Here is a 15,003-nt window from a genome sequence, read left to right as displayed (position 1 = left end):
AATGGGACTAGTGCCAAAAGTACGATTTATTGTCACAAACTTAAAAATTAAAAGTAATCCCCTTTAACATACTCTCTTCTCCTCTCCAGAGCGTTTGCATACGAAGTTTCCATTGTTGGAAGTTCCATCTGAAAATGAGTTCCCTTGAAAGCGAATTTCACTTTCGGTAAAAGAAATCGCACGATGCCAAGTGTAATGAATAAGATGAATATTCCAACACTAGAGTTTTCTTAGCTGCCAGAAACTGTTTAACTGTCAAAGCAGTATGCGAAGCAGCATTGTCGTGATGCACAATCCATTCATTGTTCTTCCACAAGAGAGACCTTTTTTTCCTCACAATTTTTTGTATCTTCACCAAAACTACTACTTATTCACTGTCTGACCGATGGTATCCATTCAGTCATAATGAGCATGATTGCTCTTTGATTTGCTTTTGCGTACCTTTTTCATTAGCGATGATGAGTTTTCCAGTACATGGATTGCCTTTTTGGTTCCAATACCATACTGAAAGATCCACGTCTGGTTTCCGGTGATAGTTTTCATTAACAATTTCGGTTCTGCTTCCAGGCGTTCCATTATGTCACTGCATACCTGCGTGAGGGTTGTTTTTTCTTTTTTGTACCATTTTAACACAAAGTTCGCACATGTTCAAATGGTCATGCAGAATTGGGTGGACAGATCCTTTATCGATGCCCATCATGTCTGCTATTATTCGAATGCTAAGCCTGCAATCTTTCCGGACAGTATCAGTCAATTTTGTCGTATTTTCCTCTGTTGTTGCTGTGATAGAACTACCAAGCCTTTCGTTATCATTAACGTTCTTATATCCCTCACTAAAGCGTTTGTGTTACTCAAATACTCGCGTATCGTATTATCACCATACATATTCTGCAACAGTTTTATACAATCACTCGGCGAGTTCTTTAATTTCACAAGGAATTTCAAGTTAATGTGCTGATCAATTTTCATATTTGCCATTCTTCCGGCAACACGATTTCACACCTTTCTCTTCAATCGCTGCTCACAGACAAAACCCGACTGAGAGTAAAAGTTCATGTATGTCATTCTCTTCTCAAAGGTTCAAGGTTGCTCTGCGCGCATGTGCTTCCCACTGCATCACGTATATTGCTGACAGGGTTGTCAGTCCCGTTATTTTGTAGCAAGTCTCATATATTAAAGATCATTCGAAAATGCTTAAACTTGTAACTGAGCTTAACCAAAATGCTAAAAATTTCATAACTTCAGCTTATCAGTGGATTAGGGCAGTTTGGCAAATTTCTTTAAGTCATTGTTTATTATTTATGAAGGAATATTTTTCTCTTTTGTTGAGAATTTTGAAAAATAAAATACTTAAGTTACAGTAACAAATCAATTAAGTACTTGATGTGACAAGTTTTTTCTTGTTATTCCAGGACTGTTAACTTAATGTTTTTCAATAAAACGGAACAAGATATTTTATGGCGAGACCAGTTAGATGCATTGGCTAAAGACAATCCAAGGTAAGTCCATTTTAAGAGTACTTTCACTAAGATCCTTTACCAATATTATATACAGAAAGACTTAGTAAGGTTTGAAACAAATACAAGGGTTGGATTTTTAGTAATGGAAACAACGGTATATCTTGAGAAGTAGAGTACTTACAAGGTTTTAAGTTTTACAGGCCCTCGATATAATCACAAGCATTGTGAATCACGCGTTCCCAGCGATATGGATGCCGTTGGCAGTGCCTAATCTCTGGATAGTGCGGATAAAGCGATCGGCTGCCCGGAGGAGATCATCAACTGTACGGAAGCGTGTCCCACGAAGTGTTTCCTTCATCTTCAGAAAGAAGTAGTAGTTGCAGGGACTTAAATCTGGAGAATACGGCGGTGATACAGACTTCCCAGCCCCAACGATGCAACAAATCAGTGACTGCACCTGCTGAATGTGCCCTTGCATTGTCATGCAGAATAATGGGTGGGTTCGTCAGGAAGTAGTGTCGTTTTTGTCTTACAGCTGCTCGCAGATTTTTTTTTTAAAGCATTAGTACTCTGTACTAACGGTGTGTCCTTGGGGGACGGTATGGTTTATGATTAGACCATTCCAGTCGTATGCAATGATGAGCGTGACTTTCACATTGGTTGGGGTGTTCCGAATTGTTGTTTTTCTCTGTGACCCAGGATAACGCCACTCGTTTGATAGCCGTTTCAGCTGTGGTTCATACGCTCTGGCCCAGGTCTCATCAATAGCAATGATCTGCCGTAAAAGGGCCTTACCTTCACGTTGATACCGCTCCAAGTGTGTTCGAGCGGCATCCTATCGCAGCCACTTGTTATTCAGTCAGATCATGTGGAACCCACTTTGAGGCGATTTTACGCAATTCCAGGTTCTTCTTCAGAATTTTCAGCACAGTCGAATGCGCTGGTCTTGTATCGTTGGCCAATTGGTGAATCGTGGCGTTCCGATCCGCTAGCACTAACGTGTTCGCGTTCTGCACATCTTCACTTACAGGAGGATGGCCGGAACGAGGCATGTCTGACATTTTGTCGCCCGTCATTAAAGCTTTAACCCACCTTGCCACTGTACAGTATGGTAATGCACTTGCACCGCAAACATCTTGCAATACTTTGTAGCACTGTTTTGCATTCCTACCTCTAGCGCATTCAAGTTTCAACCAGCTCCTCTGATCTTGCTTCGTAAACATGACTGCATTCGGCGAGCACTCACGCAGCGTGACTAGTCTACGAGCACTCACCTAGAACCAGGGTTGCCACACTCGAGACTCGCGATCATGCCAAACACGGGTCTGAATTATGCTAGATTTTTGTAAATTATGCCAGATTTTCAAATTACCTTTCCTAACTAATGTTAAAGACCCACCCCTATTTATCTTCATTATTTTAATGAAGTGTATTAACTGTATTCATGTACAGCTAACATGATGCTGTAAGGAATGATGGTAAATGGCACGTTATAGGGGAGGATGGTCGAATTTATATTTTATGAATGGATAACATTTTAAGAAATATATACACAACATGCTGCTTCCGACATAGCCCTGAAGCATTTCTTTTAGTATATTACTAGCTGTCCCCTGATGTTCATATCCCTCCCCTCTCAAGTTGTAAATTGAAAGGAACAGAAACATTCCAGATAACCATACATTCAGGTTTTAGTTGACAGTAATAAAGCTATGGGTAAGTAAATATGTTTTGCAGAGTCACGTTTGCTATTTTTGAACATTTGCGTTTGCTCTGAATTCAACAAAAAATTAGAACCGCAGAAATACTGACAGGTTTCATTGCTCCAATCATCGCTTCACCTAAAAGGAATAATTCCCAGCAGTCCTTGAACCATCTAAATTTTCGTTCTTTTTCTGTTCACCAGAGAGAAGAATGAAATTATGCTAGATTTGGCCAGGATGCTAAAGTCAAGATGCTAGATGCTAAATGCATGTGGATTATACTAGATCTAGCACCAAGATGCTAGATATGGCTTCACTGCCTAGAACTGCCATCTAACTGCTGGCGCTGCGCGTGCATGAAGGGGAGGGCAGGCGAGTTCATGCGTTCTGAGGGAGGGTCGGCATCTAACCTACCGCTGGTACGTGACATCTAGACCTATACATCGGCTACATACTACGTCTTTCATTCTACGATCAATTGGAATTACTATCTGGATGTACATAATATTTAAATTGGTCATATTTTTAAATTATATATTACATGTTATATGATATAAGACCTATGTGATTTATAATTTGTCTCCCTTTTCTTTTATCAACTAGATAAATATGATTCGCTCTTCGCTAGAAAGTTGTATATTACGTTATTACAGAAAAAGAACCACTGGTACATTTCTCCCCTGTTCCTTCCTCAATTAGCTGCATGAAGTGTTCCTACATTTTGCTTTGGCTAAATATGTGATGTTAGGTAGAACAGAATCGGAATCAAATGTGGTAGTTGTTGTCTTAAGTCCGTTATACATGGTTATAGTTCTCCATCAAATGTTGTAACTTACCTTTAATAGTTATTTTGTAAAATAAGTTGGCTAAAACTTTTACACACGTAAACGATCAAATATTAAACTTAGTTTTGTTGCTAATTTCAAGTCGAAAATCTTAAAATAAACGAGCAATTGGAATTACGAACCGTGCATGTTAAATGTGAACGCTCACCAACATGTAGTCTCTGGCCTTCTTAGCCTAACTTCAACCACAATTTTTCCTAAGGCTGCTTTGTGTTTGTATTTATTGTAATATTCTTTACGTTTACAGTTATACAAAACAGGATGCTGCTTATAGGCATTAATAAGCATTTCAATTGCTTCCCATGCCCACGTTTAGCGCTACCACAGTCATTCTCGTTTGATTCATTTGATGCAATGTTGGATAGGAATACAACATGTTTGATTTTAGAACAGTCGTTTCAAATGTTGTAACTAACCAACTCAAAAGTTACCTACAACTTGGTATCGTACACGTTCAAATTCCACTTTGCAGAAACATTTGATACAATATTTGATGATGTAAACCAGCTTTAGAGCAGGATATGAAATTTTAGGGGAGGATAGTCTAGTAGCCAAATCAGAGTTTTGCGAAATATTGTTTGGTTGGAAGCTGCGGAGAGAATGCGAATGTTAGAGCATAAGTAATTGTGGTATGTAGCGACGAAATCTACTGTACTGATGATGCGTAGTTACGGTAGTGTATCGATGTGTGTGGATTTACCTAAGAACAGTGGCGGAGCCAAGGGAGGCCCCCTTGCTCAAATTCTTGGCCCCCCTAGTGGCCCCCCACACAGATGATGCTTTTATAGGTCGACAAACGGTGAGTTGCCAGTGGCTACAAGTGAAACTACTTCCAAAACATCTCTCGACAACAAAGTTACGAACTGCAGAATACCGTTGCGATCCGAATAAAACGGGAGAACCCCGAGAAAACCCACGCACACGGTGTTTGTCCACCACAAAGTTCACTTGGCGGGGGCTGGGATCGAACCCGGGACCCCAAGCACCAGAGGTGAACGCTCTACCACTGAGCCACCGCGGCCCATCGTTTTAGTTTGTAGTACGGGAAGATCTAATTCACGGAAATCTATGGGATGCTTGCATTGACCTCGCCATCTGGACATTCATTTTAACCTCTGTCCATTATCTAGTTATCTCCTTTGTTTTTTACAAACAACCAGAAAAATAGAAAATCAGTCGGCATTCTCATTTGCTTCAATGTTGAAAGTCATACTAAAATATGATATGCATACTTACAAATAACATGCACTGCAGTAAAACATTACACTTGTGTTGGACGAAAAAAGTCTTCGTACATTAAGTAATTGATTTCCATTGATTATGACGACATAGAACAAATGCATAGCATCCATTAAATAATTTGGTATTATTATTAGTTTATCTACCAAACAACTATTTATTGATTAATAAAAATGATTAATCAATTATATTTAGTTACGTATGGTAGATGACTTCAGATTATATTATTTACTGACCGACAGTATCCCACGCTGTCGTATCTGTGCATAAGAGGTAAATTCTAATCTTTTCGTTGTAGAAGTTAAGTAAAAGAACTTGTTTTACCTCGAAATGCTTAATTATAATTTTATTTACACAAAGACAATTCTAACATACAAGATGATATTAACGATGCTATATGCATATACGAGTTACTTGTCACAAAAACTAATTACGCTAGGAAACTAAAACTATGCTCAGACTGTCATTCTTAGCTAACTTTTACAAGTGGTAGTAATTGAAACTCACATGAGTATATGGTAACCTCTCACTCGAAGTCCAAAGTTGATCTCTTTGCACATGGCTTAAAAAAAAAAAATAACGTCTCTGTTGCCTCCATTTTCACTCTCCCCCTCTGCCAGCCTGAATCCCCATTATATTACCAAATGTTATCAATCTTTAATTTCAAATTAAGTGCTCTATGATTATTTTGCAATTATAAAGTCTCATTAGTTTCTATCACCGTTGTCCCTTATGACAAGTTATTATAACAAAGGAAAAACATATTAATGGTTCCTCTTGATTACTTTTCAAGGCTTTATCTTATTATTCACTTAAGCAGTATCACTTTTTTTTTTTTTAACAAATTATCATATCCATTTATTCATTTTTTTTTTATAAAATCTGTTTTCAACACATTATATTATCATGCGGTCATAACAAATCTGGAACTTCTGATATTTATTTACCTCCATCATTCCATCCGGAAAATTAGTGTGATCTGTACACGAGGGAATGGTTTCGAGCTGCTAAAATTAAGATTACTGGTGCCATGCTGTAACTTTGAGTTTCGCCTTATCTCAAGTAGATGCAAACATGTCAGAAGGTTTGATCCTTGTAGATACGCTAGTTCAAATGCTGTCCAAGATGAGGTCTGGTAAATATGACTCTCAACGAACAATATTCGAACAAATTTATCAAGAATGTTTGGAGATGTGCAAAGAAAATGGTCTCGAATTTCAGAGCCGGAAACAAATAGAATATAGGGGTTCCTCGTGGAAACGAACTAGACATCCGCCATCGAAATATCACGAATTCATTTTGGATGAATCTTTTCCTTCATTGGATGCAGAAAACGAATTTTCTAAAGATAATATATCTATCAAGAGACATTTTTCTCCCTACTATTGATAGACAATCACTGATATGGAAAACCGCTTTGTATCATGTTGCAAAATCATCAGATCAATCACCACTCTACATCCAAAAAGTAAAAACTTTTTAAAATTACAACATTGTCGAGCCTATAACCCAGCATTATGGAGTGATCTGCAAACATTAAAGTGAGAACTCAAAATCCTCCCAAATACAATTAATAGAGCAACCCAAAAGCATAAGAAGCATATAAAGCATAACAGCAATTTACACATATGGTTGGTACCTTGAACATGATTGTGATTGTCTAAGGGTCCAGAAGAAACTAGTTTTAAAAGCATAATTTTAGAAAATAAAGCATAATTTAAAATATATAGCACAATTCTTGGAAAATTCTCTTTAACTGAAAGTTTAACATACTGTGTTAATATTTTTTAAAACCAATATTTAAATGCAAAATCATTGAGAACGTAACAATGCAACAATGGAAAGCTTATTTTCATTTCTGTAAACTTTTCGGTGTAATCCTTTGATGTGGAGAAAAGAAAAAAGTAAAAGAAGAATTTTTTTCCGCCAACAATGAATAGTATGCAAGAACTCTATACTATATTGTTATGTTTACTTTTTGAACTTAAACACTTTCTGTACTTTTTGGTGGCATCTTTTACTTTCCCTTTCTGTATATATGTACATGTAAGGCGCACACAAATGATAGAAAAAAATTTATTCGAGCAAAGCACATCTCTTTACAACGAATTAAGCAGAAAGTTCATTAAATATGAGAGAAACTAGTTGCAAAAAAATATCAATAAATAGATCAAGATATTTAGAATATTTAATGTATAATAAATATACATTATACACGATTAATGTAAAATAATCATTGAAATTAACAATAAAGCATAATTTGAAAAAAAAAGCATAATTAAACAAGACATAAAGCATAATGTGGGTTGCTCTAACAATTAAGTTGTATGAAGACGAGAAGAAAACCAAAGCTGATTCCTTAACGAATTTCGTTGATCTTCTTTGTGTCTACAAAAACGCATTCCTAGAAACCTACAAGCTAGGTATCATCTCTGTGATTATATCAGTTTCTAGTGCTACATGTGAAAGGTCATTCTCTTCTTTGAAAAGATTAAAGACTTGCATACGCAATTCACTGACTCATGATAGGTTGAAAAATTTAGTGTTACTTTATATTGAGAAGAAAATTGCTAAATCGTTAGATCTTTAACAAGTTGTGGATATGTTTGCTGGTGCCCACACGAATAGAAAGATCCTCTTCAAGTAGAGGCATGAATCTATAAGTTATTTTCTTTACCTATAAAGTGTGTTTGCTTCCACTTAAGTCAACCAGCTACACATATTTTAAACGCCATAATTAAATAACTATTTACTTATATTAGAAATCAATTGCATTAATGAATCCTAGTTGTTTGAGGTACTAAATTCTTATATTTTCACTGTTTCCCAAAGAGTAAAATCATGAACAACAAAGATGGAAACATTCACCTTGAATACACACACACACACACACACATATATATATATATATATATATATATATATATATATATATATATATATATATATATATATTGGAGATGGCCCCCTCAAAATCCTCTTGGGACCTTCATTGGCCCCCCCTGAAAAAACTCTAGCTACGCTACTGCGTAAGAATCAAGAATTTGTTGATGTTTGCATAGTGTGAAATAAAGCTGAGAACTAATTAGATCCATAATGATTTATGGATGGATATGACTACGGAATAGTAACTGTTGTTTATGTGAATCACATATAGCAAGGATCGGAACTGAATGCAGGAAGAGAGGGAGATAACCATCGTCTTGTGGATGACAGCTTATGATATTAACGTTTTGTTTGTGTTGTCTGTATTATCTATCTATTAAAATGCTACAAACACTATAAAAACGGCTGAACTCTAACCTCTATCTTTGGATTTCAAACCTTTGACTTACGGTTATTTGTGATTTCACGTTTAACAAAGACAATATTTTGAAGTAGGTGTCCTTTAAATAAATTATTATTTAAATACATCTTTTTCTATAAAGTTTATATTTTAAAGCTATTGTTCAAAGCCTTTGTATTTTAATAAGCTTTCTCCAAAACCAATGCAAATGAATTGTGCTGCCATCTTTGGAGTTTTTTAAACTATATGTTTGCGGACGTTTATATGTTTGTGGCCATCCTTTCGAGAATGAAATCTCGAAAACTACAGGCTCTAGAAAGATGACGTTTTCATTGATCGATTGCAAATTTTGCATAGATTGTCCAGTTCTAATTGAATATGTAAAAAAAAAAAAAAACATGGCCATTATTTCTTTATTAGATTGTTACGGGTACTCTGGAAGTGTTGAAATTAATAAATAAAAAATAAAGCATCATATCCTACGCATTATACATTTCAACACTACATTGTTGTATATACGGGTTGAATATGTCTCAGACGTTTGTTTCCTGGCCAAATAATACTGAAAAAGGATAACCATTTCTTCAGTCTAAGATGAATCTTTATTTTTGGAGTGTTTTGCCCAATTAACACCATATATAACTGACATTATAATTAATTATCTATGTAACGTATTTGCTTATTACATACTGCATGCAAGAAGAAAGAAAACACTGCCCATACATGACTTAGAAACTCCAACAAAAAGTAGGTTTAAATTTTGCAAACGGTGAAAGATATTAAGAAAAAATAATCAAAAGATCTCCCCTTTGTGATACTCCTTGCCGATTTTTTTCTCAAGAAGTCTTTCACTTGTATCTCTAAAGCAACATGTACGGATGTTGTGAAGAATAACAAGGAGATTTATGCTCATATGCGAATGGTGCGCTGTGTAGAGTGCGCAGGTTCAGCTAGTATACACTATATTAAAGCCTATGTAAATTTTTATTTCATAATCATTTATAAGGAAACCAGTCTGTGTTGGCCACCATCGGTTCGACTCAAAAGGGACTAATTTACAGAAAATAAATCTATATATATAAAAGAGAACGTACAAATCCTTTGTTAGCTCATCACGCTAATACGGCTGAACCAATTTCTTTCATTTTTGGGGGGTTATTAAGATTTGGACCCTAGATGGTTTTTATCATATCACTTTAATTTTCAATTACCAGTGTCTTGAGATAATTGACCATTCAAGTGTCCATAACGTACATATCCTTTGTTAGCTCATCATAGCTAAATCTAACCGTATTTATATGCAACCCACATGACCGTGTCACTCGGCGGGTTAACATAAATGACAGGCGATATAATGTTAACATTTACTCCAATCTTCTATGGTTTTTATCATATCACTTGAAAGCGAAAAAGTAAAAATTATCTAAGTAACAAAGTTTATTGCGTTCCGGGGTGACCCCAGCGAAGCGGGGTGAACGCTGCTAGTGTATTTAAAGAGAAAGAAAGCTATTGTAGAGTAGTAATGCCAGCCCGTGGGGAAAATCCCATTTCGTGGGATTTGTTGACATAAATTCTTTGAAAAGGGATCAAGGGAATTTTTGTTGCATGTTGTACATGAGATCTTTCATATATATACATCTTTGACAACAACAAAATTCTCTGTGGAAGGAAGTAGACCAATGAGTCCTCATTAACCTTAATATCAGTAATAATTGTCAAATTTTGTTACCAGAAAATGGATACATGGTAATGCGGATTGCAGAAGTAATGTGTGTTAAAAAAAAAAAACTCCAAGACACGAAAAACGTGCTCTGGATTTTTTTTTAAAAAAATAGAAAATAATTAAACGAAAAAAGTAAAACACGAAATGAGAAATAACCAACAAATGTTCCACACAACATGATCAGAGAATAAAGTTCTTATAGTATCGATACATTCATTAGAAGATGATGGCTTAAAGGCATAATGTGAGTGCTAAATCTTGACAACAAAATAGACTTTTGATACACATACAAGATCGAAATTTACTAATTTACTGATAATTCACTGATATAGTATTGAAGAAAGTAAGTGTCGTACAATGGTTTCATCTCTCTCTCTCTCTCTCTCTCTCTATATATATATATATAACAGCAATAGGTATCAGGGACATGGATAATTTTCACTTGACCCATAATTTTTGTTTAAAATTTCTAAGTTGGGCCTGGGCCCCCTTGAAGAGAGGCCCTGGGGAGCACCACGACATCACCATTCGATTTGCCCTATGTTATTTCCTGTTTAAAAGTCAGGCGCACTCGCTAATCGAAATATAATGGTCGCCTGTATCTCTCACATACAAATTATGAGAGTTTATCCCCCCCCCCCTCCACGGCCTTCGGTTTGACAAAGAAAGAGAATACATCAGGCCATAAAATTTCAAAACCAGTCAATTAGATTCAGGATAATCAATTTTGAATTGGACAATGTTTGAATTGGAATTTTGAATTGTACTGTACATGTTAAAAAACATCTCACCTTAAGACTTCATGTTTGTGTAACGATCTCTCTCTGCACTGAAGTACCAGTTGTCGATTACAGTTTTCGGATCAGTTCTTAAGTGAAGGGCCATTGATAGAAATTGTCAGCAAATCATCCAGTGTGTGAGTCTTCAGCGAATTCCTTTAGGCAGTCTTAACTCTGTTGAGATTGCTAAAGCCTCTCTCACATGAATGAGTACTCACAGGTAAAGGTGCACAAAATGTGACAATTGGAAACAAATTTCGGAATCTCGTAATGAAGTTTTCGATTGAAGGTGGGAAAGGAGGTGCAAATTACAACGTTGTAAAGACTTCACTTTCCATGTCCGTTGTGAAGACTTCACATTCCGTAGATTCTTTCATTCAGTAACAATTATTTTCGTGCGAAACAGAAACTGCACAGCCCTGTGAGTTTAGGCAGAAATCATTTCTACTTAACACTGATCGCCAGCTCTAAATTTCTAGTCGCCAATGGCTACCTGGCGACCGGAAATTTTGCGCCCTGCTTTAAATCTGTGATTCAATTATCAGCTTACTAAGAAACGATTTTACAGTGTTCTGAGTATTAATATATATTAGCTTTAAAATGTCACAAACAAACAAAAAAACAAAAGTTAGATCAAGGGAGCTTTTGCTAGAAATATATGTATTTTAATTTCTTTCTGGCAGAATATGTAAGGAGGGAAAGTGTTCTTCAAAAAGATTGAGATATATCTGTTCGCCCAATAAATAGTTAATCATTATATCGCTTGTTGTACAGTGTGGCTTTCTTATTGTTTCTCTTTAATATATTATATTGTACAATATTTCTAATTTCATTCTTGGGAAAACAACAACAAAAACATTGTATGTACGTCTTAAACTGTTATGGTTATATCCGGAAACGAAACAAATCATTTTCAGAGGCGAGTACCATGTAAACTTCTACATATAACCCGCTCAAAGCTGGTTTGTTTGTAACCAGCTAGCTAAACAGGAACCGGAAATGACGTTTTCTTCACAAGTAAACATGTTATTTCCCCGTTTGCCGATGGTCCAAAACTGACAAGTGTAGACATCTATTGGGTGTTGCAGAGAAGTTAGTTCTCCCTTTCGTCGGTGGTGTCTGACTTGTGCTGACATCTACTTCGTCGATATAATACTTTTTACATGTGCATTGTTTTTCGTTCTTATGAGAATTCAGATTTCAGTAGTGGCTGTATCAGCCGAATCACCAGCAACGAAGAAATTTTTGAGATCATTACTTATTGTTAGTGTTTAAAATTACGAACTTTTTTAAAGGAATCAATCATTACTTCTAGCTACTTATTACAAGTAATCATTACTCTGGCTACTAACTAGTTTCTTTCGTAAAAAAAAAAAAAAAAAAAAAGAATCAATGAAGACTACAGAACACAACACTCAATTATCTTTCTGCAGGGTCATGGGCACTCGCAACGGGGTAAGAGCAGGCAATTGCATCCTCTGCGTTTTCGAAAAAGGTTCAGTTCTTCGAGATACATGTCAAAATACTGTACAGGGTGGCCCAAAAATAGGTATACAGTACCGTACTGATCAGGTCATTGCATTCTATACCATTTCTTATTGTTATCCATGTTTCTTTATTATTTATTCTTAATGTGTTTTTACCTACATCTTAGACTCGGAACAGCCGAAACAAATAAACCCATAAAATAGAATGTTATACTTGATCACTGCAGGGGTGTATACCTACTTTTGGACTACCCTGTATATTAGATTCGCTTACTCACCCACTACAGCATTTAATGTATTAATTGTAATAAAGTTATGCAATGTACCTCCATATTAATTATTTTATATTTAAAATTATATGCATCAAAGTGAGTATATTCGCGATTTCACTTGTGTTAGCAATGTTGCTTTCAGAAAGGGCGAACATTGAAATTGTGCCAACTTGGTTCCTTCCGTGGCTGCACGTCGATCCAAACAAAATTAACGTCATTTTCTGTTTTTACTGTATGGACATCTTGAAAAACATTTTTTTAAAGTTCTTACTAAAACCATGGAAGACGATCCCTCTACTCTAGGATTTTGCAACTGGAAGAAGGATAAAGAGAAATTAATTATACACGAAACTTCAGAATGCCATAAACTGGCTGTACTGCTTTACACGCAGAGAAAAAGCTCAATAGAAAACCAACTAAACAGACAAATTTTAGATGAACGACTGAAAGCCAGGAAATTCCTGAAAAAAAAAAAAAAAAGTAATCAAGTATACGTTATCTTGGAAGACAAGGACTCGCATTTAGAGGACATGGCTCCCAGTTCAGGAATTTATTTCAGTTGATGAGCCTTTGCTCTGAAAGAGATGTAATTTCATGGATGTTAAAATCCAGAATGAAATCTCGAAACCATGGGCCAAGAAATTGCTTTTCATATATGTAACAAAATCAAATCTCAAAACCCTCCTCTGTTCTCTGTCATGTCTGATGGTTCCCGTGATGTGAATGGCGAAGAACAATTAAGTACTTGTGCCAGGTGAGTTGATAAAGATCTCTGTTCTCATAAAACTTTTCTTGTGTTCTACAGTATATCAAAAAACTACTGGTGAGTTTATAGCTTCAGTTATTCTGGATGAGATGGTGAGACTCCAGCTTCCCATTGTTCAACTCAGTGGACAAGTTTATGATGGCTCTGGAAATAAGAGTGATGGCTCTGGAAGTAGTGTTCCATCTATTATATGTAAACAGCAACTTCTTGCCTTGTACGTACACTGTGGAGCTCACAGCGTCAGAAGTAGTGAGAAACTCTTTGCAGTGGGTGCACGAACTATGAGTACTGTTTTCGCAGTCACTTTCAGTGAGGTAACGATTTTCTGCTCTAATCGAGGCTAATGTGGTATCGTCTTAAACATTGTAAACTTTAAATCCTTATCCCACTAGGTGAATTTGTAGATTTAGTCTAATAACGGGAGTTGTTTAACATTATGAAGGAATTGTCTCTATACATTGGAAAAGATGAAGACTGACGGAATTGTCAACACATCTTCAGGATCAGCAGCTGGGCTTTTGCGGTTTTTGAAGAAGGATCTACGTTACTTAGGCTCATATGGCTAGGGATATTATCAGAGGTTGAAGCTTTTTAACAGGACACTTAAAGACCCAATTTCAGTGTCAAAATGGGAAACAATACAAATCATAAATGAAAACATAAACTTGAATAATATGTTTAGTCACTGATCGTAAGTTCATTGTACTGTCATGAAACCTACAAATTAATATCATCGCCCTGGAAATCCCATTAATTATAATAAATATTGTCAACAGTGCCATAAATAGATTTTTTGTGTCGCTGGAATAGATTCTGTTATCACCATTGATAGGATTTATCTATCCTAAATTGCGGTACTTTAATTCATGTTATGTGACATTTTGAAAATTAAGGGGGGTGCCCTTCACTCAACACCAGCCTTTCTTTAAATTTGGCCCACAGTGTTGAGTGAAAGGTGCTGTCCCTCCCCCCCCCAGAAAATTTTTGGTGGGCACTCCTATGCTTCAGGTTATTTAGTTCTCCCAACACGACACTGTCATGTAATGGTTCAGTGAAACTGTAATACATCAGAAATTTGCTCAAGAGACTGAAACGCAGGGTCGCCCGCGTTCGAAGTGACATCAAAGACTCAATGAAACTCCACCGCGACAATGCACCAAGTCACACCGCCTTCACCGTCGTCGACTTCCTGGCCCGGAGCAGAACCCCAGTGATCCCCACCCCCTATAGTCCTGACCTGGCTCCTAGTGACTTTTTTTGTTTCTCCGTTTGAAGACACCTCAAAGGAAAACATTGGGACTCCGTGCAGAACATTCAAGCCCATGTTACAAGATTTTTAAAAGCCATTCCAGCCGAGGACTTTGAAGATGCTTTCCAGGCATGGAAAACACGTCTCCAGAAGGGTATCGATGCAGAAGGAGCGTATTTTGAGAAATTTTAAAG

The 15,003-nt window shown here is 36.4% G+C and overlaps 1 protein-coding gene across 3 annotated transcripts in view; it reads left to right on the top strand.

Annotated features, from left to right (window-relative positions):
* LOC145662991 (cytochrome b5 reductase 4) overlaps positions 1 to 15,003 on the top strand; it is a 388,832-nt gene that overhangs the window by 330,239 nt on the left and 43,590 nt on the right. For all 3 annotated transcript variants that reach the window (XM_081729095.1, XM_081729097.1, XM_081729098.1), the window contains one exon: positions 1,413 to 1,499. In XM_081729095.1, coding sequence (XP_081585221.1) covers positions 1,413 to 1,499 — 87 coding nt within the window. The remainder of the gene's footprint in view (positions 1 to 1,412; positions 1,500 to 15,003) is intronic.

This window comes from Thermobia domestica, chromosome 10 (assembly GCF_964235325.1).
Source record: "Thermobia domestica chromosome 10, izTheDome1.hap1.1, whole genome shotgun sequence".
Classification (NCBI taxonomy): Eukaryota; Metazoa; Arthropoda; class Insecta; order Zygentoma; family Lepismatidae; genus Thermobia; species Thermobia domestica.
The sequence above is the reverse complement of the archived record's forward strand: the minus strand, read 5'-3'. Positions and strand labels throughout refer to the sequence as shown.